We start from the raw sequence: 26,032 nt of genomic DNA, 5'->3' as shown, positions 1-26,032 counted from the left end.
TGGTCAGTTATCAAAGAGAAAAGTATAATTTTCTGAGAACATTTTTAGATAAGATAAGAAATTGATCCCCAAGGGGAAATTCGGTCATTGCAGGGGCCAGCAGGACAAGACAACTGCTTAAATGAGTTGTGTTGTACTAAAGTAGATTTTTATGTAAAGATATTGTCAAAGTTACAGTATTTCTACTTCAGTAGGACATACTGATTCATTGTTCACCCTTATATTGGGATGGATCATAGAAATTATCATTCTGATTAATAGCTTATTGGATGGAGGTAAATGAAATAATGCAACTGTGATGGGAATATTAATTACATTACTTGAAGCAATGAACTAAACTTCAGCGATTATTTAAATCTCATGTTAATGTTCTGTACAAATTCATGCACAATATTCATTTCATCATTGATTATAAGTTATGTTTTGCCTGAGATGCCCCAGCAGATTGCTGGCTGGCTTGATAGATTTACAGTGTTTATGGTGACAACTACTGACACTTACTTGATTCTGCATCTTTCATGTAGTCCAATGCAGATCTGACAGCCTGTCTACATAAATCTATTACACTGTTCATCTAGGGGGAATCCTGCTGTACCAGTTCTTTCTCAGGCATAGACTATACATTCATATTCAGTCATTCATTCATATAGAAGGGCTTGAATAGATAAACTAAGTGGTGTCTATGTAATGGGTGATTGCTGGTAGGTTTAAATGTCAGAATCAGTCAGAAATGCTTCATTGCACAGTTGACTAAATAGGCTACACAAATGAATAATCTAAATATAAAATACACACAATCATAAAACAGTTCCATAATTTGTTGACCAATGGTGTAAACATAACTTTCTTGGCATTTATATGGTCCGAAATGTAGACTACAATTAAACATATTATAAAGTCAAGATTTTTTGTGCACATCTCAAGTAGCAATGGTGCACAAAATTGTCAAAATAGACAATAATAACAAAAATAATATTTCTAATTGTTCCACAATTGGCGGAGGTGACAGGCCACATACATTTGGCTTCACTTAGCAGAAATACAAAAGAAGAAAATAACTGGCCAAGTCAGAAGCTAACTGAGCTACTCAGCATGCTAGTTGTCAGCCTCAGAAAGCTAATGATCAGATGAAGTACATTAGTTTATCCAGTGAGTTAGTTAGTCTCAGTTAGGCTTGACATTTCCCACTGCTGGGTTTTCATTTCCGACTGTCTGCCTCTTAGTTACCATTGCTAGTGGCTGTTTCAGCAGCTGAACAGTGGCTGGAAGAACAATAGATCTGCTGTATGCTAATGCAAGGGATTGTTACAGCTCTTCCCCCCTCCCCCGACTAGGCAGGTCAGATCACAACCTGATCCACCTCTCCCCCTGCTATGTGCCTCTCGTAAAGCGTCTGCCCACAACTTCAAGGACTGTGAGGAGATGGACAGACGAGGCGAATGAGACACTCCAGGGCTGTTTTGAGGTGACAGACTGGCAGGCACTCTGTGAGCCCCACGGCCAGGACATTGATGGGCTCACTGAGTGCATCACTGCTTACATAAACTTCTGTGTGGACACCATTGTCCCAACCAAAACTGTAAAGTGTTACCCCAACAACAAGCCGTGGGTAACCAAGGACATCAAAGCCATCCTCAATGACAAGAAGAGGGCTTTCAGAGCAGGCAATAGGGAGGAGGTGAGAGCTATTCAGCGCACCCTGAGAATAAAGATCAGAGAGGCAAAGGAGAGGTACCGGAGGAAGCTGGAGTGGAAACTCCAGCAGAACAACACGAGAGAGGTGTGGAGTGGCATGAGGACCATCACAGGTTATGGGCCAAACAGCGGAGGAGTTGATGGCAGTGTGGAACGGGCGAATGAGCTGAATCAGTTTTTTAACAGATTCGACACTGGGACCCCAATTCACGCTTCAAACGACTCCTCAGCAGTACGGTTGCAGCAACTGGCCACTCCAGCCTCTCTCCCTCCCCCCACATTCCATCTGGATGGCCTCGCTCACACCTCGTCCCCAGAAGCCTGGGTGGACCACTCTCACCTGGGTACCACATGCACTCCTCCCCCACCCATCACCCCAACAATGACCTTCACAGCTGACCAGGTGAGAAGACAGCTGCAGAGACTCCGTGCAGGCAAAGCTGCAGGCCCAGATGGTGTGAGCCCCAGGGTCCTGAAAGCCTGTGCCCCCCAGCTATGCGGAGTACTCCATCATGTCTTCAACCTGAGTCTGAGTCTTCAGAGGGTCCCCATGGTGTGGAAGACGTCATGCCTCGTTCCTGTCCCGAAGACGCCGCATCCCAGCGACCCCAAGGACTACAGGCCTGTGGCCCTGACGTCACACATCATGAAGACCCTGGAAAGACTCGTCCTGGAACAGCTCAGGGCCATGGTCCAACCACTTCAGGATCCCCTTCAGTTCGCCTACCAGCCCCGCCTTGGAGTGGACGATGCCATCATCTACCTGCTGAACAGAGTCTACACTCACCTGGACAAGCCGGCAAGCACTGTGAGAATCACGTTCTTCGATTTCTCGAGTGCGTTTGACACCTGGCTGAGAAGCTGACAGCGATGCAGGTGGATGCCCCACTGGTGTCCTGGATCGCAGACTATCTGACGGGCAGACCGCAGTATGTACGCCTGAAGTGCTGCCTGTCAGATGAAGTGATCAGCAACACCGGGGCTCCACAGGGGACTGTCCTCTCTCCCTTCCTCTTCACGATCTACACCACAGACTTTACGCACTGCACAGAGTCCTGCCATCTTCAGAAATTTTCTGATGACTCTGCAGTGGTTGGGTGTATTACTGGGGGGGATGAGAGAGAGTACAGGACGGTAGTGGACAACTTTGTCACATGGAGCGGGAAAAACCACCTACAGCTCAATGTGACAAAGACCAAGGAACTGGTGGTGGACCTGAGGAGGACTAAGGCTCCAGTGACCCCTATCAACATCAAAGGGGACACTGTGGAGGTGGTGGAGGAGTACAAATACCTGGAGGTGTACTTAGACCACAAACTGGACTGGTGCAAGAACGTGGACATGGTCTACAGAAAGGGTCAGAGCCGCCTCTACTTTCTGAGGTGGCTGAGGTCCTTCAACATCTGCAGGACGGTGCTGAGGATGTTCTATGAGTCGGTGGTGTCCAGTGCCATCACATATGCTGTTGCCTGCTGGGGCAGCTGCCTGAGGGTGAGGGACACCAACAGACTCAATAGAATCATCAAGAGGCCAGCCATGTTGTGGGAGAGGAACTGGACTCTCTGACAGTTTTGTCTGAGAGGAGGATGTTGTCCAAAATAAGAACTATACTGGACTTTCCCTCTCACCCTCTCCACAATGTGCTGATCGGCTACAGGAGCTTGTTCAGCAAAAGACTCTTACTGCCACGATGCACCACAGAGCGACACAGGAAATCATTCCTGCCTGTCGCCATCAAACCGTTAAACTCACCACTGTGACGGACACACTCACACTCACAATGTACATATTGGCTTTTTTTTTTTACACATGTACATACCTGTATTTTAAATTTTCTTTAAAAATTTGAATACAGTTTTTGTAAATACCTGTACTTTGAGATTTTAGTTTTTGTTTATCCTATCTTTATTGTTTATCCTATTTTTTATACTCTGCACTTTTCTCCTTTCTTGGTCGGGAATACTGCATGTGCAATGTCTGTAAAAACAAGAATTTCCCTCCAGGGATAAATAAAGGAATTCTGATTCTGATGTACCCCTATATGTGTGTATATGTGTGTGATATGCGTGATTTTATATACACATATATATATATGTATGTGTATATAAAATCACACTCAATGAAAATTTTGTGCAGCACATATAATGTTTACAACATTAATGTTAACGTATAATGCTAACATGTTTCTTAGTTTAATGCGTTAGCATGTTACTATTACATTAATCATCAACCAGACTACTTCAAAGATTTAAATTATGACTTTATGATGGTGCTACATGAAAAATTAAGAGACCACTTTTTTACAAGAGGGGAAATTGAATGTACTAATTTTTATGGCAATCCCTCCAAAAGTGGTTCAGCTTTTTCACTAAAGCATAAACCTAAGGATGTCATTAGAGGAAAAGTCAGGGGGTCATTGAGGAGACATCTTCTTGAAACATGACTGTGTAACATTTTCTGTTTATGCCTGTGAATATTCTCATTCAACCAGGTCATGGTTATCTCAAGGAAATTCAATCGAATGCAACTGGACTTAGTTATTTGTCTTTGAAGACGTTTCACCTCTCATCCAAGAGGCTTCATCAGTTCATGAAAACACACAAAATATTAGCTTTTCCTCTTATTCAGAGCTATGATACACAATTATAAATAACTCGTACTCACTTTATTGCCTATCCGCTGCCTGACATGAGCAGGAACCTTGGTCAGATAGTTTGGAGACTGGACTTGGCATAGGATTTCCTCCAGCTTTGGTGCAAGCTTGTCTCTGCGCTGAGAGAGCTGCAGGATCTGTTTTTCAATGTTCATTCCACTCTGTGAGAAGAAATAATTTAATACTCTATCTTACACATAATTAACATCCTTATCATCCCCATGTGGAACACACCAGTACACTGATGTGCACAAATGTCAGTGTGGGTGATAGGGCTACATTCCATGCCATTCCAGTTGGCATTTTAAGTTTACATAAAACACTGCAAAATCATTGCATAGTCAACTTAAACTTCAACCTTAATAATGGTAGGGTTATAACTAGATGTATTTGATACAGATATGATTTTGAATGAGAAATATGGCATCCTTGTGATTTAGGTAGATCAGGGGTTTAAAACAAGTGAAATTTGCTCTTGTCTTTGACAAGTAATAGTTTGTGTTACATCTACAGGTACATAACGTCAACAGTTATAACTAAATCTTATTCAAGAGTTTAATAAAATAAGTGCCCTAAGTCCAAGTGCATAATTGTGCTTTTGGCTTTTCACTATTAATAGTGAAAAATGTTACCATTCAAAACACTCAATTTCAGATTTATCAAGAAACAGATAACTTGCTGACACTCATGACAAGGGTGATACTGAGATCTGGATTTCACTAAAGAGGCCAGGTCTTGTTGAGGGCAGTGGCTGAGATGAGTAAAATGTCATGTAAGCAGGAGTCACTTAATCTCGACCTCAATCACTTCTTGTTTAAGTTCATGACAGACAATGTCTGCTCACACAAATATGTGGAGCCGAAGAAGTTCAACATTTTCTTAGCAAATACTCTATATTGCCAAAAGTATTCGCTCATCTGCCTTTACATGCATATGAACTTAAGTGACATCCCATTCTTAATCCATGGGGTTTAATCTGATGTCAGCCCACCCTTTGCAGCTATAACAGCTTCAACTCTTCTGGGAAGGCTTTCCACAAGATTTAGGAGTGTGTTTATGGGCATTTTTGACCATTCTTCCAGAAACGCATCTGTGAGGTCAAACACTGATGTTGGACGAGAAGGCCTGGCTTGCAGTCTTCATTCTTCATCCCGAAGGTGTTCTATTGGGTTGAGGTCAGGACTCTGTACAGGCCAGTCAAGTTCTTCCACACCAAACTCGCTCATCCATGTCTTTATGGATTTGCTTTGTGCACTGGTGCGCAGTCATGTTGGAACAGAAAGGGGTTGTTCCCACAAAGTTGGGATCATGGAATTGTCTTAAATCTCTTGGTATGCTGAAGCATTCAGAGTTCCTTTCACTAGAACTAAGGGGCCAAGCCCAGCTCCTGAAAAACAACCCCACACCATAATCCCCCCTCCACCAAACTTCACACTTGGCACAATGCAGTAACTTCCACTTTGTTATAATACCACTGACAGTTAACTGTGGAATATTAAGCAGCAAGGAAATTTCGCGACTGGACTTATTGCACAGGTGGTATCCTATCACAGTACCATGCTGGAATTCCCTGAGCTCCTCCTTTCACAAATGTTTGTAGAAGCAGTCTGCATGCCTAGGTGCTTGATTTTATACATCTGTGGCCATGGAAGTGATTGGAGCACCTGAATTCAATTGTTTTGATGGGTGAGTGAATACTTTTGGCAATACAGTGTATTACATCTCCGTATTCAGCCCCTGGATGTCATGTTTGGCGCCGAGAGCCTGCTGGTGAATTATACAGTGAAGTTTAACAGCGTTACCTCCTTCTTCACTGACTTTATTGCAGAACAATGTGGGCAATCCACTTCACTCACCAGCCATGGCAGGCGCACCATCGGTAACGATCTCAGAAACTTTACTCCATGGTAGCTTCATATCATCAACAGCTTCACAAACAGAAACGAATAAATCCATTCTTATGGTTTGGCCTTTAAGGCTTTGAAGGTCAAGCAGCTCCTCCATTACATTCAAGTTGTCATCAACTCCTCTTAAAAAAAAAAAATCAGTAGCTGTCCAGTGTCATCGCAAGCTAATGAGAAATAATCAAAAGCCACTCCTGTCCCCCAGTTGTCTTTGAATATCTGACGATACAACTCTCCAAGCCACAGTGTTACGTGCCAGGCAAACATTCATAAACTCTTGGTTCTTCACAAGAAAAATGTTCTCCACCATTTTCATGACAGAGTCCTTGATAAATGTACCATCAGTAAAAGGACAGCCATATTTAGTTATTAACATGGCCAATTTGTAGCTTGTTTTGGTGATATTTTTACAATACTAATACTACTAATATATTATAAGAGCGAAGCTGCGGGCCATATGAAATCTGACCATGGGCTGTGATTGACCCCCAGACTAAACCTTGGACTCAGGCATGTCCAAGGTTTAGTCTCTGCACTGAGAGACTGGTAGATGCTGAATTTATAGAGGCTGCAGCAGAAAAAAGTTGATACAGACCTGAACATGAAGATGTAAGTGACATGTGTGGTCCACCACACCAATAAGGCTTCCTTTAGGTGGAGGAGTGGAGTAGACAGAGTGGAGGCTGTCTGCTCTTTGGGGACAGTAGATATGGAGGTTGGAGATCCGGCTTAAAGTTTGAAGAGCTGATTCAAACTGAAGAAAAACTTGGGTCTGGCTTGGTGAACACACTGCCCACACTGAAACACACCACACAGAAGCAACATTAAGATAAAACCACTTTTACCACAAGTTAAGTAATCCATGCATTTATTAAATTGGCAATAAATCACAGCTGTTTTTTTTTTGTGCATCAGAGCTGGATTTATATCTAGCAGACCATTCATCACTTTAGCTTGTCAATGACTTACTGGCAGGTTTTTCTTTGGTCATGCCACACTGGGCTCGGAGTGAACGGGCCACTCGGATCACTTCCTGGATCAATAAAAAATCTCTTTCCACTTCAGGAAAATGCCAGTGTGCCTGGCAGGATGTACGGATGACAAAGAAAGAGTATTTTATATAACATTTCTGGTAATCATAAAGGGATCGCTGTCACTAACAAAGTACACAGATCACAATGCAAAAACAGCATTTTAACAGCTTTTGACCTTTTAACCAGCGAAAATATCAGTGCTTTCTGTTTAACAAATGATTTGAATAAATAAATATGTCTTATACAGATAAATTATAAGATGGCTTTCTGAAAAGATTTCATGATCAGTAGATGAATTAATTAGTTACTTAGGTTTTGGAATCATGCCTGCTTGAAAACAGACCTTTTCAAGCAGTTTAATATTGGTTGTTTGATCTGCACCACATTTTGAGTAACAACTTTCACACTAGTCCAAATAAACCATATTAACAGGGCAAACAGACTTTACACAAGTACATTTTAACCAAACCAAAGGTTAGGTGTGAAAGCACCCTAAACATCTCATAAAAAATCAGTCTATTCACTTGCTTAGCCAGATTAAACTCGAGGTCAACAAGGTGAGGTCAGTTCATTCACAAGTGAATAATTCTTGCATGTTCCTGGAATGACTAGGGCGTGGAATCATATCTGACCCTGCACATCTGGGGATTGGCAGTTTCCCAGGTGGTTATCCACAAATGTCCCAAACACTCACAGCGAGGCCTTTATACGGAGGTTTGCCTACAAGCTTTCCACCCAATTACATACAATGGAAAAAGAGCTGTGTTACCTGTAACCAATTACTTTGTATTTATAGCCACTGTTTTCGGGTGAAACTTAAAAAAAAACTGTTTACCAAAACAAAATAATGCTAAAAACAGAACACCATAATGTTATGAAAGCTATTCATAACCACACCAGAGTTTAATTGAAGAAATCCAGAGGCTTATTGTAGAACAACACATTATGTTTTCCTTTCATTTGTCACCCATCTGTATACATGATAAAAATGTGGATTCTCCAGCATAAATCCAGATAGAATTGGCTTAATTTCTTCATCATTCATCATTTCTATGGCCAATTTTCCTCTGTCTCTGATTCACACAACCTGTATGTGTTTGAGTGGGAGGAAAACAGAGCAGTAAAAAGAAACAGACAGGATATACAAACTTCAAAAAAACATTTTTAGTGCGGTGATTTCCTTCCTGAAATACTGGTGGGATTGATATATAAGATAGCTGTCTGTTATTTGCCCCTTCAATTTTTAAATCAACCTGTGTGAGACGAGAGAGATGTTCTTCAGCTGAGGTAACCACTTACCTGACAGATATGTAGCGGTTGGAGTCTGACCTGACATAAATTCAACTGATTTTTCCCAGTTATTCTTTGAAGCCATGTTATGCTTATTCTGAGTGAATAAGTGAACCATGATGTGTATCTTTGCACCACACAAAGTAAATCATCTGGTACATGTAGATTGTTTGTGTTTCATTTATCAAAAAAGAAAAACAAATTAAGCAATTAGAGATATAGAAAATGTGACATCAACATATAGGCCATTGAGAGTAGAAAACAGCTAGCATGTCTTACTTGTCTGATCCTACAGCATACTTTTAGTAAGTCTGTCTTGTAAATAAACCAAATTTCTATAAAAATGGTTTCTGTTTTTTCTGGTTATTTAACATTCCATAACATTACTTTAAATTGCACTGTGGCTTCAAAACAAACTAAAACGGTAATGGACTCCTTCATTTTAACCTTCTGTAAAAGTATGTGTGAAGAGTCCTTAAAGAAGAGAGAGCAGGTAGTGGAGAAGTGAACAGTGCACTCACTATACTGCATGAAAATTGCATGGGAGTGAAAGAAAATTTAATCATACAATAAACTAAGGTTAACAGAAATACATCTGTAATGTGAGAAAGTGAGAAAAGAAAGAAACTTTTAACTAGTTATGAAATAGTCTCAATGCAATACTGATGCCTCTACATGAACTAAGTAAGCAAACAAGCTCATCAATGAGAAGATTGGCTATTTCTATGTAGTTCTTAATGCCTGCTACTGAGCCAAAGTTAGACAAAATATTTAGTCCTCTTTCTCCTAGACAGTTATGTTACATGGTCATCATATTACAGTTATTAATCTTATTTAGCTAAAAAGTAGATACCTCATAGGTGAAGTATTGTTTTAAGGGTTTGTCTTTTTTGACTTTATTGAATAGTGACAGCTGAGGAGATAAGGGAAAGAGGAGAAAGAGATAGACAGGGGAATTTAAATGAAAGATTAACACTTGTTCTGTGGATTATCCAGAGAAACAGGAATGTGTCACATTGTCACATTGATACAGATTTTTTTCAATGTAGAGGTAAGTGACAAAAAATGTTTGAAGCTGTGGCCTGACCCATTCTGTAAGCAAGACACTGCTGCAAAATATCCGTTTTATGTTGTTTTTCTTTTTTCAAACAGGTTTGAACCAATACATAAAACGAGTGATGGAAACTCTTTGTTGTGATCGTGAGGAGAGTTGATCATGGTCATACCAGTTGAGAAGAGCAGGGGTACTTCTGTAAACACAGGCTGGTCTGTATCTGGGCAGTAGCTCCAGGTCTGAATGGCTGGAGTCTCTGCCACAGCTCCTCAGTGATGAAGGGCATAAATGGTGAGAGCAGGGCCAGAGACATGGACACAGAGTGATAAAGGACACTGCAGGCCACCTGTACTGATGAGCCACTTTGTTCTGTGTCTGCCTGGCCCACTGCCCTCTCATCCTGGTGAACCTTATGGACCAGTACAGGCTTCACATATTCCTATACCACACACACAAAAACATATACAAAAAAAAAACATAAGGAAGAAAATGATATCCCTACGAGGAAGGACCTACTGTCAGTTCATCTAAAACATTTAGGTTACTCTCCTTAGATCAATCTTTGACACCATGTGACTAACCCTGTTAAGGTGGCAACAAGTTGCCATGAATAAATAAAACTAAAAATAGCACCCCTTTTAGCCTGAGCACTAAGTAGATTACAGCCAATACAAAAGAAGAAAGCAATCATCTATTTTCTAGTCTGTCTTTCTTTTTTTGGCATCAAAGTAATGCTATGTGAAAGTAATGAGAAAGTAAAGAGACTGGGTATTTTGTGTTTCCCCTCATTCAGAGAGAGTGAGAGAGATTAAGTGAGAGTGAGAAAACATACTGGAAAAATACCACCCGTCACCTGATGATTTTTTTTTTCATGTAGTAGCATATTCTGCAGATATAGATGCTGAAACTGCTGTGAGACATGGATATGATCGTGACATGACTTTCCACAGATCATTTTTCAGGTCTGTTTTTCTGAAATCCATGTGTGTGACATAGAAAGAAAGACCCCAATCTCTAGAAGAGGAGCTACAGCGTAACATGCAGTGTGGCAATGTGTCCCTGTCATTAGGGTCCTCACCATGTAGACATCACACAAGCTGTGGACCCAGAACGAGTATAGGGCAGATGTGACAGTATGCAGCTCATAGGCTTCAAAAGCCTGCTCACACTGTATTACTGTACTGTAGAGTCTGGAACATATCCACTGGTCCATGCTGCTCAAAGGGGTTGTCTAAAAATTTGGAAGAGGAAAAAACTGTAAAAGGCAAGATATTTAATATTTATATAGTATATATATTCAATAAATATTCTACAACAGTTTTAGCTTAAAGATACTTCCCTATACAAACCTTCCTTAGATGAGACCAGATACAAATAGTTTAACAATTTAGGAAAGACAGTAACTGGCTTGAATGTGACATGTTCAGATTGATATCTCATGTCTGTGTATGAAGTGTGATGTGGTAAGCCTATCTCAGCATGGAAGCAGGGAAAAAGCAAGCCAGGCTGTGTATGAATCAAAAGAATACACGTACAAACAACTCTAAATCTCCTTGATTAGCATGTTGTGTCTTGTTTAATCTGTACAGAAATTTGGGGTTTTAGTGGGAAAAACATGTTGAATCTATGTCTTGACAAACAAAAATTTATCCACTGGGACAGCACATTGGCTATAGTAATGAGGGCTTGTGGTGTGTAGTATAGCAGCACTGCATGAAGTCGTATGCAGTTGCTGCAACTAACTGTTCATTCAGAGGTGTTGGTAGGTAGATGTTTGATCTTTGGATAGAGCCAGGCAGCTTAGGCTAGTCACATCTCAATACTTATGCTGTGTCTTCCAGTCCCAGGCGGAACTACTGTACAAGAGGCAACATTATCATTGAAAATAAGAAAAAATTAAACTTCAACCAAAGTGTTATTTTTTATTTGGCAGTAGTATACTGCCAATCACTGGCAGCCATGGATAATATACAATGAAATAAATCCCCTGAGAGACCCACAACCCCATGAACATTCTTCATTTCCCCTAAAACTTAAAACAAAAATGTTTCTTTCCTGTACCTCTTCCAGACATCTCAGTGGTGATGTATTATCTTCCATCACTCTCAGTGTGAATCTTAGTGTCTGCCACATTTTGTTACAGAAGTTTCTGCAGCTCAGGACCTGAGAGATGGATAGGCTGATGTCTTCTCCTGATAAATGCAGAGAAATAGATTCAGGTACAACTTTTTCCCCAAAGCAATGTTACTGAAAGTGATTGCTGGTTGTTAAGCTAGAGTGCCAGTCAGACTTTTAGTCTGAGAAAATATACACTGCTCAAAAAAATAAATGGAACACTGAAATAACACATCCTAGATCTGAATGAATGAAATATTCTTATTAAATACTTTGTTCTTTACATAGTTGAATGTGCTGACAACAAAATCACACAAAAATTATCAATGGAAATCAAATTTATTAACCCATGGAGGTCTGGATTTGGAGTCACACTCAAAATTAAAGTGGAAAAACACACTACAGGCTGATCCAACTTTGATTTAATGTCCTTAAAACAAGTCAAAATGAGACTCAGTAGTGTGTGTGGCCTCCATGTGCCTGTTTGACCTCCCTACAACGCCTGGGCATGCTCCTGATGAGGTGGCAGATGGTCTCCTGAGGGATCTCTTCCCAGACCTGGATTAAAGCATCCGCCAACTCCTGGACAGTCTGTGGTGCAACGTGGCGTTGGTGGATGGAGCGAGACATGATGTCCCAGATGTACTCAATTGGATTCAGGTTTGAGGAACGGGCGGGCCAGTCCATAGCATCAATGCCTTCGTCTTGCAGGAATGGCTGACACACTCCAGCCACATGAGGTCGAGCATTGTCTTGCATTAGGAGGAACCCAGGGCCAACAGCACCAGCATATGGTCTCACAAGGGCTCTGAGAATCTCATCTCAGTACCTAATGGCAGTCAGGCTACCTCTGGGCAGAGCACACGGAGGGTTGTGCGGCCCCCAAAGAAATGCCATCCCACACCATTACTGGCCCACTGCCAAACCGGTCATGCCGGAGGATGTTGCAGGCAGCAGAACGTTTTCCACGGTGTCTCCAGACTGTCACGTCTGTCACATGTGCTCAGTGTGAACTGTGATCTGTGAAGAGCACAGGGCGCCAGTGCCGAATTTGCCAATCTTGGTGTTCTCTGGCAAATGCCAAACGTCCTGCATGGTGTTGGGCTGTAAGCACAACCCTCACCTGTGGACGTCAGGCCCTCATACCACCCTCATGGAGTCTGTTTCTGACCGTTTGAGCAGACACATGCACATTTGTGGCCTGCTGGAGGTCATTTTGCAGGGCTCTGGCAGTGCTCCTCCTGTTCCTCCTTGCACAAAGGCGGAGGTAGCAGTCCTGTTGCTGTGTTGTTGCCCTCCTGCGGCCTCCTCCACGTCTCCTGATGTACTGGCCTGTCTCCTGGTAGCGCCTCCATGCTCTGGACACCACACTGCCAGACATAGCAAACCTTCTTGCCACAGCTTGTATTGATGTGCCATCCTGAATGAGCTGCACTACCTAAGCCACTTGCGTGGGTTGTAGACTCCGTCTCATGCTACCACTAGAGTGAAAGCACCGCCAGCATTCAAAAGTGACCAAAACATCAGCCAGAAAGCATAGGAACTGAGAAGTGGTCTGTGGTCTCCACCTGCAGAACTACTCCTTTATTGGGGGTGTCTTGCTAATTTCCTATAATTTCCACCTGTTGTCTATTCAACAGCATGTGAAATTGATTGTCAATCAGCCTTGCTTCCTAAATGGACAGTTTGATTTCACAGAAGTGTGACTGACTTGGAGTTACATTGTGTTGTTTAAGTGTTCCCTTTACTTTTTTCGAGCAGTGCATTTTATAGCGTATAACCAGCAAACCAAGCAAACTACCCATGCCCAGAAATATACTGATAAGCAACAGCAAAAAACGCAGCAAATAAAAACACAGCAAAGCAAAATTCAATGTTCCCCATAGTGTATTGTACACACAGTGTCAGTGCAATAACTCCAGTCCAGTTCAACCCAGCCCCTGAGTGAGAATTTCTCAGCTTAAGTCCTATGCACAAGTTTCTGCTCAGTCAAGACTGAGTTCATCAGTTCTCAGGATAACTGGGTTGCTCAGTGAGGTACCACCTCAGACAGAGTGGTACCTCCCGTAAGTGTCACTTTATATGTCTGTCCAGCGTTACCTCCTCCATTTTGAAAAAGATAAGGCAGCAGACTAGTGAAGTTGGACGACAATAAATGGATGTTTTGTGGATAATGAAAGGATGGATTCTGACTGTAAGGGCAGGTGGACTCACAAACAACACTATTTTTTTGATGTGCTGCAAGGGGTTGACAGGCTATTGACAGATATTTGGACAGTCTGATCTCTTCCTGTGTTGGTTGCCTGTAACTACTTAGCATAATGCTTTTTGATTGAAGCTATACAATCATCCAGGGGTGTGAGTGCATATGAGTGAGGCATGAGGATGCATCCTTTAATGCACCACTCACCATGATGTTTACCTGTCGTGTGGTTGCTGCTGTCATGATAACCTTCCAGAAAATCATATCTATGACTATTTTTAACAGTTCGCTAGTGTTTTGGCAACTGATAAGTCTTTAAATGCATTAATCTGTTACTCCAGTTAGACTTCCTGTATTTCATTGTTGCACAGATATCTTATACAATTCACCCTCACTAGCACAGCTCCCAGTGTTGATTCAATTGGTTTGAATTCCCACTAATACAAACAGTTGAAAAAGGTCTGTGACTTTAGAGAGTGGAGTGCCCCTTTAAGTATTTAAGAATTTGACACTCTGAAGTTCAGTCCACAGTATGCAGATGGGATGTGTGCAGTCCTACAAAGCCCATCTTGTTTTCCGGCAACACTGTGTTGGATATTCACACAGCTCCACACGCTCATTTACTCTGAGCTGATAAAGTGATTAGAGATGAGTCCACTCACCCTGCATCTTGTGAGAGCAAAGGGCGAATCTCAGAGCATCAGTCCCACATGCGGGAATCCCCTTCGGGAAATCTCTCTTCTGTGGGGAAGCAGATGGTGCAGACACATAAGAGTGCAAGTAACAAGGGTGATATGTTGCCAATCATTTTGGGAAAGATACCCTACGATTGGTGAGGGAAAATGAGAAGACCTCCAGGAACTACAGGAACCACCTACGATTCAACCTGAGATGCAGACAGGAGAAGCTGACACCAAAAATCCTACATCTCACATCTACCGTCAAGGGACACAAGGCTGACACCATCTTACAAAGAGCCCAGAGCCAGCTCCTCAACGAGAGGATACGACAGACCAATTTCACCATAGATGCTCTACAGACCAAAACATACCAAAAAACAGCTGGCCACCCTTCTACCCATCCAAGTGATGGATGAAGTCACCAAACCGACCACAAAAATCCAGACCATTCAACAAGGGCAAGGAGAGACAAAAACTCAGATTCCAAAAACTCAAATCAGAATCAGAATCAGAATCAGAATTCTTTATTTGTCACATGTGGATGTGCATCCACAGTGAAATGAAAAAAACAACACTCCTTTTAGCAACTGTGCAAAAATACAAGAGAATAGAATAAAATAAAAAATAAAGAATAAAGAATAAAAATATAAAATAAAGTAAAGTAAAGATAGAGATCTAACCTCAAGTAAAGATAGAGATCTAACCTCCTGTATCGTTATTCTAGATCCAACATAACAGACACACACACATGGAGGAGACAGGACCACTCACCTGAACAACAACACATCCAAGAGAAGTGGGTGAAGAACCTTTCAGACAGGGAATTGACCCAGTCAGAAAAGGATGTGTTGGCCAAAGGACTCAACTTTGCCATTTTACCACAGCAAATCCCAGTAGTAGACCTCATAACAGCCACTGAGTCGGCCATCAAAAACAACAACCTGACTGAGACTGAAGCTGAACAACTCCGGATGAAGGTCACAACCACCCTCTCCAGTGCCAAGGTACCCCCATCTAATATTTCCACAGAGGAACATAAAGCATTAATTTCTTTGCAGAAAGACCAGGACATCATGATCTTATCTGCAGACAAAGGAAGGTGCACTGTCATCCTCAACACACAGGACTACCACGCCCTCCTCAGTGACACAGCAACATATGAGAAGCTGAAGAGAGATCCCACCAGCAAATACAAACAACAACTAATAAGTTATCTAAAAAAAAACTGGAAAAAGAGCAAATAATCAACCGCAAGCTCTACTTCCAGCTCTACCCCGCAGAGGCCACTCCACGTTTGTATGGACTCCCGAAGATACACAAAGAAGGAGTCCCCCTCAGACCCATTGTCAGCAACACTAACTCGGTCACATACAAGGTGGCGAAACACCTGATCAACATCTTGGCGCCACTAGTGGGACACACTCCTCATCACATCCACAACTCCCAGGATTTTGTGAACAAAGTCAAGGAAATCATCATGGAACCCAGAGGACACCATGGTCTCTTTTGATGTCACCTCTTTGTTTACGTGCATCCCCACCTCAGAAGCCACACAGATGGTAAAAAGATGCCTTTCACTGGACAACACACTTAAGGACAGAACCAATCTCTCTCCAGACCACATCTGCGATTTATTAGACCTTTGCCTGAACACTACTTACTTTCAGTATAAGGAGAATTTTTACAGACAGAAGCATGGCTGTGCCATGGGATCACCTGTGTCTCCTATTGTGGCCAACCTGTACAGTGGTATGAAAAAGTTTGGGCACCCCTGATCATTTTCAGGATTTTCCTTTATAAATCATTGGTTGTTCGGATCAGCAATTTCAGTTAAATATATCATATAGCAGACAAACACAGTGATATTTCAGAAGTGAAATGAAGTTTATAGGATTAACAGAAAGTGTGCAACAATTACTTAAACAACATTAGGCAGGTGCATAAATTTGGGCACCCTTGTTGTTTTATTGATTTGAGTACCTTTAGCACTAATTATTGGAACGCAAAGTTTGTTTGGTAAGCTCATTGACCCTTGACCTACATACACAGGTGAATCCGATCATGAGAAAGGGTATTTCAGGTGGCCAGTAGCAAGTTGTTCTCCCTTTTGCATCTTCTCTGAGGAGTGGCAACATGGGAGCCTCAAAACAACTCTCAAATGACCTGAAAACAAAGATTGTCCAACATCATGGTTTAGGGGAAGGATACAAAAAGCTGACTCAGAGATTTAAGCTGTCAGTTTCCACTGTGAGGAACATAGTGAGGAAATGGAAGACCACAGGCACAGTCCTAGTTAAGGCCCGGAGTGGCAGGCCAAGAAAAATCTCTGATAAGCAGAGGCGAGGAATGGTGAGAACGGTCAAACTCAACCCACAGACCAGCTCCAAAGACCTACAACATGATCTTGCTGCAGATGGTGTCACTGTGCATCGTTCAACTATTCAGCGCACTTTGCACAAGGAGATGCTGTATGGGAGAGTAATGCGGCGGAAGCCTTTTCTACGCACATGCCACAAACAGAGTCGCTTGAGGTATGCTAAAGCACATTTGGACAAGCCAGCTTCCTTTTGGAATAAGGTGCTGTGGACTGATGAATGTAAAATTGAGTTATTTGGACATAACAAGGGGCAGTATGCATGGCGGAAGAAGAACACAGCATTCCAAGACAAACACTTGCTACCCACAGTAAAATTTGGTGGTGGTTCCATCATGCTGTGGGGCTGTGTGGCCAGTGCAGGTACTGGCAATCTTGTAAAAGTTGATGGTCGCATGGATTCCAGTCAGTATCAGCAGATTCTTGCCAACAATGTTCAAGAATCAGTGACAAAGTTGAAGTTGCGCCGGGGCTGGATACTTCAACAAGACAACGACCCCAAACACTGCTCAAACTCTACAAAGGCATTCATGCAGAGGAACAACTACAACGTTCTGGAATGGCCATCTCAGTCCCCAGACCTGAACATTATTGAAAATCTGTGGTGTGATTTAAAGCGGGCTGTCCATGCTCGGAAACCATCAAACCTGACTGAACTGGAGATTTTTTGTAAAGAAGAATGGTCAAAAATACCTTCAACCAGACTCCAGACCCTCATCGGAAGCTATAGGAAGCGTTTAGAGGCTGTTATTTCTGCAAAAGGAGGATCTACGAAATATTGATGTAATTTTTCTGTTGGGGTGCCCAAATTTATGCACCTGCCTAATGTTGTTTAAGTAATTATTGCACACTTTCTGTTAATCCTATAAACTTCATTTCACTTCTGAAATATCACTGTGTTTGTCTGCTATATGATATATTTAACTGAAATTGCTGATCCGAACAACCAATGATTTATAAAGGAAAATCCTGAAAATGATCAGGGGTGCCCAAACTTTTTCATACCACTGTATATGGAAGAGGTGGAAAGAATAGCTTTGATGTCCTTTCCTGGAACACCTCCCTCCCACTGGTTCAGATATGTGGATGACACTTGGGTCAAGATCAAGACCCAGGAAGTGAAACGATTCACAGATCACATTAAGGAAGTGGACCACTACATCAAGTTCACATGGGAGGACACCAGTGAAAACAATCTAGCCTTCTTGGACTGTACTGTTCACATTGAGGATGACAGAAGCCTTAATGTGGAAGTATACAGGAAACCCACCCACACAGACCAATACCTACTGTTTGACTCACACCATCCACTGGAACACAAGATGGGAGTCATCAGAACCCTACATCACAGAGCTGAGACAGTCCCCACCAGCTCAGCAGGACAGATGAAGGAACAACAACACCTCAAGTCAGCCCTAAAAACATGTGGCTACCCCAACTGGGCACTCACCAAAGCCACAAAAAGAAGACCCACCAACAATAAAAAGGACAATAACAGGAAGAGGAGCAACATTGTCACTCCTTGCGTATCAGGATTATCAGAAAAACTAAAAAGAATTTTCAACAACCATGACATCCCGGTCCATTTCAAACCAATGATTACATTGAGAAAGAAACTGGTCCACCCCAAGGAGAAAATCCCCAGGGAAAAACAGAGCAATATCATATACGCAGTCCAGTGCAGTGAGGAATGCTCTGATCTTTACATTGGTGTAACAAAACAACCACACCACAGAAGAATGGCACAACACAGGAGAGCCTCCTCCACAGGACAAGACTTAGCAGTCCACTTACATCTTAAGGAAAAGGGACATTCCTTTGATGACCACAATGTTCACATTCTTGACAGAGAGGACAGGTGGTATGAAAGAGGGGTCAAGGAAGCCATCTATGTTAAGTTGGAAAAACCTTCACTTAACAGAGGTGGTGGACTTAGACATCATCTCTCTTGCACTTACAATGCTGTCCTCCCATCCATACCTAGGAAGTTTCACCCCAATTCACATAAAAGCCATAACAACAATAGGTCGTTAACCAGTCATACCCGAACTCATTAACATTCTCACAGCCATTAGCCAGTCGTTAGACACGGGGCCAATCACTGGCCGTCCAACTACAAAGACAAATCTGCAGGACTATCAGATCCTTTGCTTTAGTTGGTTTCACTTAGTCACTCCCACCAAGAGGTATATATTTGTTCCCCACCAGTCAGTTTTTTCAGAACTGATGAAGCTGCTTGGATTAGCAGCGAAATGTCTTCAAGCCAATCTTCACAAGTTCAGACGCCTTGCTTTAACTCCTTGAGTGAATACGACCTGGATGACTGAGAATCTCCACAGATAACAAGGGTGATCTATTAGCCAGGAACAGACAGGAGAGAAGGGAGCTGACCTGTGCTTCCATGGCAATCAACTGCTCCCTGGGATCAAGGCTCTTCTTCTTCACTTTTTCTTGAAGCCGCTTAGTGGAAAAAAGAAACAAGGGAGAAATAGTTAACAACAAAAACATCTTGTGCGAACAAACAACTGTCTCAGTTGTTACCTACTTAATAGAAGAAAAATCACCTTTATTGACTGTATATATATTTTTACGTACACACACTGAATTCGTCTTCTGCATTTGACCCATCCTTAGTTGAACACACACATGCAACACCTGGCCAAATTACATGCAGGAGCAGTGGGCAGCATCAAGTGCGGGGAGCATATTGGGGGGTTAAGTGCCTTGCTCAAGGGCACATCAGTCGGCTAATGGGAGGAGGGGCATTTTTTCGCATTAATCACTCCACCACACCCAAATTTTTCCTGCCCGTCTGGTGGGGAAATTGAACCGGTGACCCTCCGATCACAAGCCGCTTCTCCAACCTCTAGGCCACGGCTGCCCCTTAACACTTAACAACAGAAAAACCATTCAGTTCTCTGACAGTAGTATTCTTTTTACATCCCAGTAAATATTTGATGCCTTCACTTTGCATAGACTCCTTCTGAATGTGGTATTTGTGAATGTATTCTTTGTAGTATTCCAATGTTTTTAAGCAAAATAAAATTAAAATACACTTTACTTTTTTTTAAACTTAAAAGTGGTGTTTGAAATATTATAGTCCTGCCCCTTCAATCGGTGTTATAGATATCAGAAAGTCATTCACAGTAATATGTCACCTGAACCAAGCCCACATGCTACCTACCTCTAGAGAGACTCCGTGTATAAAATCTAATGGATTGATGACATTTCCAAGAGATTTACTCATTTTCCTACCATGTTTATCTCTCACCAGAGGGTGAAGTAGAACCTTAAAGACAGAAGAAAAACAACAGGATGAGCTGACACCATGATTCATCAGTGATGTTCATATAAATACTGCTTTTTTTTTTAGAAGGGAGGTTTTTCTTTTATTTTTTTTATCTTTTATGTCAGCACTTGTTTAAAAGGCAGATGTCCAGTCAACTCTGTGCCCAGCATCACCATCCTTGCAACCCAGAAGAAGATGAGGTCACTGCCTGTCTCCAGAATGGAATTAGGGTAGAATTGCTGAAGGTCAGTGGTCTGTGGAAGGTGAAGTTATGGTTATGATACAAAGGAATGGAGCTGTTTACTGGGTACTATATTCTGCTGGAGAAAGTCCAGTACCTGCTCAGGCCAGCCAAGCATTGCGAAAGGATACAGCCCTGAGGAGAACCATGTATCCAGGACATCAGGGTCTGATAAAGCAAGAACAGATGTGTAAACAAAACAAATGTGTAAAAAAATTTAAATGGCAATTATACAAGCGCTGCACTAAACTAGCAATGTGCTGACAAATCTATTAATGGAGGTTTTTAACTAGCTGTTTGGTTTTCAACCTGTAGGTTGGTTTTGCCTTCACTGCTTCTAAAATTACTTATTACTTATATTTTGAGAACTACTATTGTAAGTGAAAACGTAGCATTTGTAATAGTAGCAATACGAGCAGAAACAGAAGTGGACTATTTAAAAAATCTGCAAACATATCAAGTTATTCATTTTTGGCTCATTTTTAAGATTATCACATAAAAAAAGTATTTTTTGTAACTTAACTATATTTAGTTATTCTAGTGAGCTATAAGTAGTGAGCAGGACATGTGACAGCTGAAAACACTTTGAGCATGTATACACTCAAACACACATATATAGATGTATACGTATGTACGTATGAGTATAGAAATACACAGATATATGAAGGACACAGCATGTGGATGTTTTATCAGCTCCAGACACAGTGACTGGATTAGAGACCCTGGGAGATCGGAGCATATTGATAACAGAAGGATTTCCTGTAGCCTTAACTGCTCAGTGGCCCAATGGCACTGACGGATTTTATCCAACTTTGCAAGGTTTTAGGGGGAACTTAAAGATAATAAATATTTTTTAATAACAATCATGGTCCCGGGAGCTCTGAGAGCCCATGCCCCTCGGAGTGCTGGGTTAGAGGACATGAATCTGGTAAGATAAGGAGCTGTGGACTATGTGTTACCTGATGCTCAAATGGTACATGGTCAGAGTTGCTATCACTGAGGAGAACATCGGTCACATAATCTTGAAAAAAATCAGTTACATTACCTCAGTCAACAGGGCTATTGTGGCCTCACTGAAAACATTTCTAATGCTGTCTCCACCACCATGCGTACATGACAAATCATTTCTTCCGCACAACTGGACGCAGCACTGGTCACTGACAAAATATGACTCTTTACTGCCACTGACAAATATTAAGAATGCATCAAAGATTCAGATGAATGAAGGAATTCTAGTTCCAACCAAAAGTGCATTCAGTGTGATATCTATTCCCAGTAAGACTTTCATTTCAAATTATTTTATTCTGTCTGCAAATTTGCATATTTTTTATCTAAATCTTGGTTGCTAATGATCAGTCATCATTTGTTAAACTGTCTTCTACACTATGATTATTTCAACCAATGCAGGTTTAATATCCATGTGGATGACTCTAGCAATGAACATACAACATACATGTACATTACAATTTCCTTTAGTTTTAAAAAGTAGGTTTGTGTAAAATGCATATTACATCAGGGATTGCATTTAGCAGGGGTGTAAAAGTAACATCTATGGAATTATTGGACATGACTGTATCCAATCACAGATGTATAATTTTCAAATGTGAATCACCAGTTATTAATACTGTCTCAACCCACTCCTCAAGCACTCGCATCTTTAATGAGCAAAGCATGACAAAGTTTTACTCTTTTTTGTTAGTCAAAGCCTACACCTGTCAAAATATTCCTACAACAATGATTTGGCCTACTGTTTTAAAGCCATCTGTTGGTAGGTCTTAAGTCCTCAGACAGAAAGCAACCCTGGATAAATGGGTATGTGATCCCCAGAGCATCGACTGTTGGAAACGTGAAGTTAGCAAGTGCAACACAAGTGACCATAGTAAAATGTATTCCTGGGGCCAGAGTGGGTGACATGGGATCATATTTAAGCTGTTGGCAAAGGATAAGTGTAAATACAGCAAAATTGTAATACATGTCGGCAGTCACTAAAATTAATGATGAGTCGGTGTGTACATTTGCTTAAACTATGTCGGGCTACGTAGCGTTCTCTGGACTCTTACCCAATCTGACCAGTGGTGACAGCCTCATATCATCAATCAACTGCTAGCTGATAAGATGGTGTCCAGCAAACAATGTGGGCTTTGTAGACAATTAGTAGATTTTCTGAGGAAGACCTGGTCTGATTAGGAGCAGCTGTCATATCTAGGAATGTGACTGATTTCTTTAACAAAGTCCTGCACGCCTCTCTACGCTTCCACAAGAACATCCACCCAAAATCCCACAGAGACTGTGTTTGTCCCCTGACCACCTAAGTTAATTACAACAAATACTACAAAAAGAGGAGGTTTACATAAGACCCAATTAATATTAACCAACAGCACCATAGTTTAAACAAATTTGAAAATTAAATGTAGACTCTGAAACATTAGGTCTCTGTCATTTAAAGCTGCTTTAATAAATTACTTAATATTAGTGTTAGTATTAATATTCCTTAATAACTGAAACCTGTCTCTATTCCAAAAAATCTGTGGGTTTAAATTAATCCTCACCCCTGAGTCATATTAAAAATCACATTGCTCAAGACACTGGCTGAGGAGGTGGAGTTGCAGTTACTTTTGACTCAAGTCAAGTCCAAAACATACACTCAATCAGAATTAATTTAAAAGCCTAATTCTTAGCCTTTCACACCCAACCTGGAAAACAGTACAATCAATTTTAATTGTTACAGTATACTGTGATCCCGGTCTATTTTTAATGGAATTTTTTATCAAGTCTGGTCCTGAAAGCAAATAAAGCAATTACTGTGGATGATTTTAATTTTCATGTGGACAATAACAACGATAGCCTTTGTACAGCATTTATCTCTTTATCAGACTCAATCGGCTTCTGTCAGTGTGTACATAAACCTACTCAATGTTTTAATCACACTCTTGACCGTGATCTGACATATGGCAATGACATTGAACATTTAATATCTTTCTACAAAATCGAAATCAAAAAATTCACACTACATGTATGTCTGATAGTGCTGTCACAAAATTTAAGGAAGTGATACCATCGGCATTTACTTCAGTATAATAACTCCGTATAACAATGCTAAGGAAGACTCTCACGCTGAGAGTCTTCTGAAAGAAGTCCCTCTCAAGTTGATGTTTTGTGGACAGTGCTGCAAGCTCACTAAAAAAGACAACAATAAAACAAAAAAGATTAAAGTAAAACACAAAAACTGTAGCCAAGCTGACAAGGAGTTGCAATACTATCCTGTAACCCTTAGGAGTAACGACTTTATGACCTCAATTGGTCCTGACCTACCCTAGTATAATTATCGGGACTGCATTTCTCTGACTGACCTTCACCAAATAAAGTCATTGATCTCTTCATCCAAACCAACAACATGCCTTTAAGACCTCATCCCTACTGAGCTGCTCAAAGAAGTTTTAACCCTACTTAGTACTTCACTACTAGACATGATAAATCTAGTAAGGCTAAGTACCACAGTAACCAAACCTCTCCTTAAAAAGCCTACTCTTGATCCAGAGGTTTTGGGCAACTATAGACCGACATCTAATCTTCCCTTTTTCTCTAAGATCCTTAAGAAAGCAGTTGCTAATCAGCTACGTGACTTCCCACATAATTATAGTTTGTTTGAGGATTTCAAGTCTGGTTTTAGAGCACAAAGACAGGACTGTTCAAAGTCACAAATGACCTTGAACTTGCATCAGATGAAGGTCTTGTGTCTGTATTCGTACTGTTAGACCGCAGTTGCATTTGATAAGAAGAAGAATAGGAAGAAAGATCAGCTTTATTGGCAGCATATATATTTTTACATGCACACACTGGATTTTTCCTCTGCATTTAACCCATTCTGTTAAGCAGATGATACACAATTATATTTATCAACGAAACCAGATGAAGTTAATCAGCTAACCAAACTTCAAGCACGCCTTAAAGACATAAAAACCTGGATGACTTGCAGTTTTCTACTTTTAAACTCAGACAAAGCTGAAGTTATTGTGCTGGGCCTTAAACATCTTAGAAACAAATTATCTATTGATGTAGTTACCCCAGATGGCATTACCTTGGCGTCCAGCCCCACCGTAAGAAATCTGGGAGTTATTTTTGATCAGGATATGTCCTTTAACCCATGCATAGCTCAAAATATCAAGGATTGCCTTTTTTCAACCTTCTCACCATTGCAAAAATTAGGCACATTCAGTCTCAGAAAAACGAAGATACAGAAAAACTAATCCATACATTTACTACCCCCAGGCTGGTCTTTGCAACTCACTGATTGATCAATGCCCCCCTATTAGTTGGCTGATGTGCAAGGCACTTAACCCCCCCCCTCGCCACACACACAATTGCTCTCCGGGCACCTGACATGGTAGCCCACTGCTCCTGTGTGCTTCACTGCATGTTGCATGTTGCATGTGTGTGTGTTTCAATCAGAGATGGGTTAAATGCAGAGAAAGAATTTCAGTGTATGTAAAAAATATATTGACAAAATAAAGTTTGAAGTTTTGAAGTTTGAACTCCCTGTTATCTGGCTGTCCCAATAAGACCCTAAAGACTGCAACTAAGTCAGAATGCTGCTGCACATGTATTGACATAAACTCATATTAGAGATCATATTTCTCCTGTACTGGTTTCTCGACACTGGCTGCCTGTAAAATTCAGAATACACATACAAAGCCCTAAATGGTCAGATGCCATCTTATCTTTAAGAGCTCATAGTACCTTATAATTCAACTAGAACTCTACGCTCCTAGGATGCAGGGTCACTTGTGGTTCCGAGAGTCACCAAAAGTAGAATGGGAAAGTGAGCCTTCAGTTATCAAGCTCCCTTCCTATAGAATCATCTTCCGGTTTCAGTCCGGGAGGCAGACACCCTTTCTTTGTTTAAGAGTAGACTTAAAAGTTTCCTTTTTGATAAAGCGTACAGTTAGAGATGGCCTAAGCTGGTTATGCTGCTTTGGAATGCTTAGATGTACTGAACTTCTCTCTTCCCCTCTAATTCTCATTCCATACACATTCATGTCCCATTAATGTATGCCCCCCCCCCCCCCCCCAAATTTAACCATTATAATTTAACCATTAAGTTTTATTGGAATGTGAAGAGGATTTGTAAGTGGAGTTTTGATTTTAATTTTAATCAAAAAAACATGACCCTGAAAATTGATGGCAAAATCAATTCAAATTGTGTCATACATCATGCTGACATACTGTAAATCAGAAATCAAATTACACTTCACATTGTATTGGCAGCAACAGGATTAGCTTTAACTTTGCTCTCTTATACAATATGTAATGGCAACACTACTTCTAAATTAGCTCCAAAATTTATGTGCTTTTTTGTTCTTTATTGGTGGATATTTACTTTTATCATGATGATAATATCTGTTAAGCTAAAATGGCCACTAAAATCATTTGTACCACTGTCACTTCATTGGCAGTAAAAGCAATAATAGATGTAAAAAGAGAACACTGGTAATCAGTGGAT

General features: G+C 41.1%; 1 protein-coding gene across 3 annotated transcripts in view; it reads right to left on the bottom strand.

The window, feature by feature from the left end:
- vars2 (valyl-tRNA synthetase 2, mitochondrial) overlaps nucleotides 1–26,032 on the bottom strand; it is a 48,020-nt gene that overhangs the window by 1,427 nt on the left and 20,561 nt on the right. For all 3 annotated transcript variants that reach the window (XM_046417071.1, XM_046417069.1, XM_046417070.1), the window contains exons 19-29: nucleotides 20,630–20,700; nucleotides 20,420–20,545; nucleotides 20,187–20,291; nucleotides 19,394–19,462; nucleotides 14,611–14,689; nucleotides 11,692–11,822; nucleotides 10,709–10,861; nucleotides 9,803–10,069; nucleotides 7,222–7,333; nucleotides 6,848–7,050; nucleotides 4,360–4,509 (exon numbers count right to left, since the gene is read on the bottom strand). In XM_046417071.1, coding sequence (XP_046273027.1) covers nucleotides 4,360–4,509; nucleotides 6,848–7,050; nucleotides 7,222–7,333; nucleotides 9,803–10,069; nucleotides 10,709–10,861; nucleotides 11,692–11,822; nucleotides 14,611–14,689; nucleotides 19,394–19,462; nucleotides 20,187–20,291; nucleotides 20,420–20,545; nucleotides 20,630–20,700 — 1,466 coding nt within the window. The remainder of the gene's footprint in view (nucleotides 1–4,359; nucleotides 4,510–6,847; nucleotides 7,051–7,221; nucleotides 7,334–9,802; nucleotides 10,070–10,708; nucleotides 10,862–11,691; nucleotides 11,823–14,610; nucleotides 14,690–19,393; nucleotides 19,463–20,186; nucleotides 20,292–20,419; nucleotides 20,546–20,629; nucleotides 20,701–26,032) is intronic.

Source organism: Scatophagus argus, chromosome 17 (assembly GCF_020382885.2).
Source record: "Scatophagus argus isolate fScaArg1 chromosome 17, fScaArg1.pri, whole genome shotgun sequence".
Lineage (NCBI taxonomy): Eukaryota > Metazoa > Chordata > Actinopteri > Scatophagidae > Scatophagus > Scatophagus argus.
This window is presented reverse-complemented; position numbering and strand designations above follow the sequence as displayed.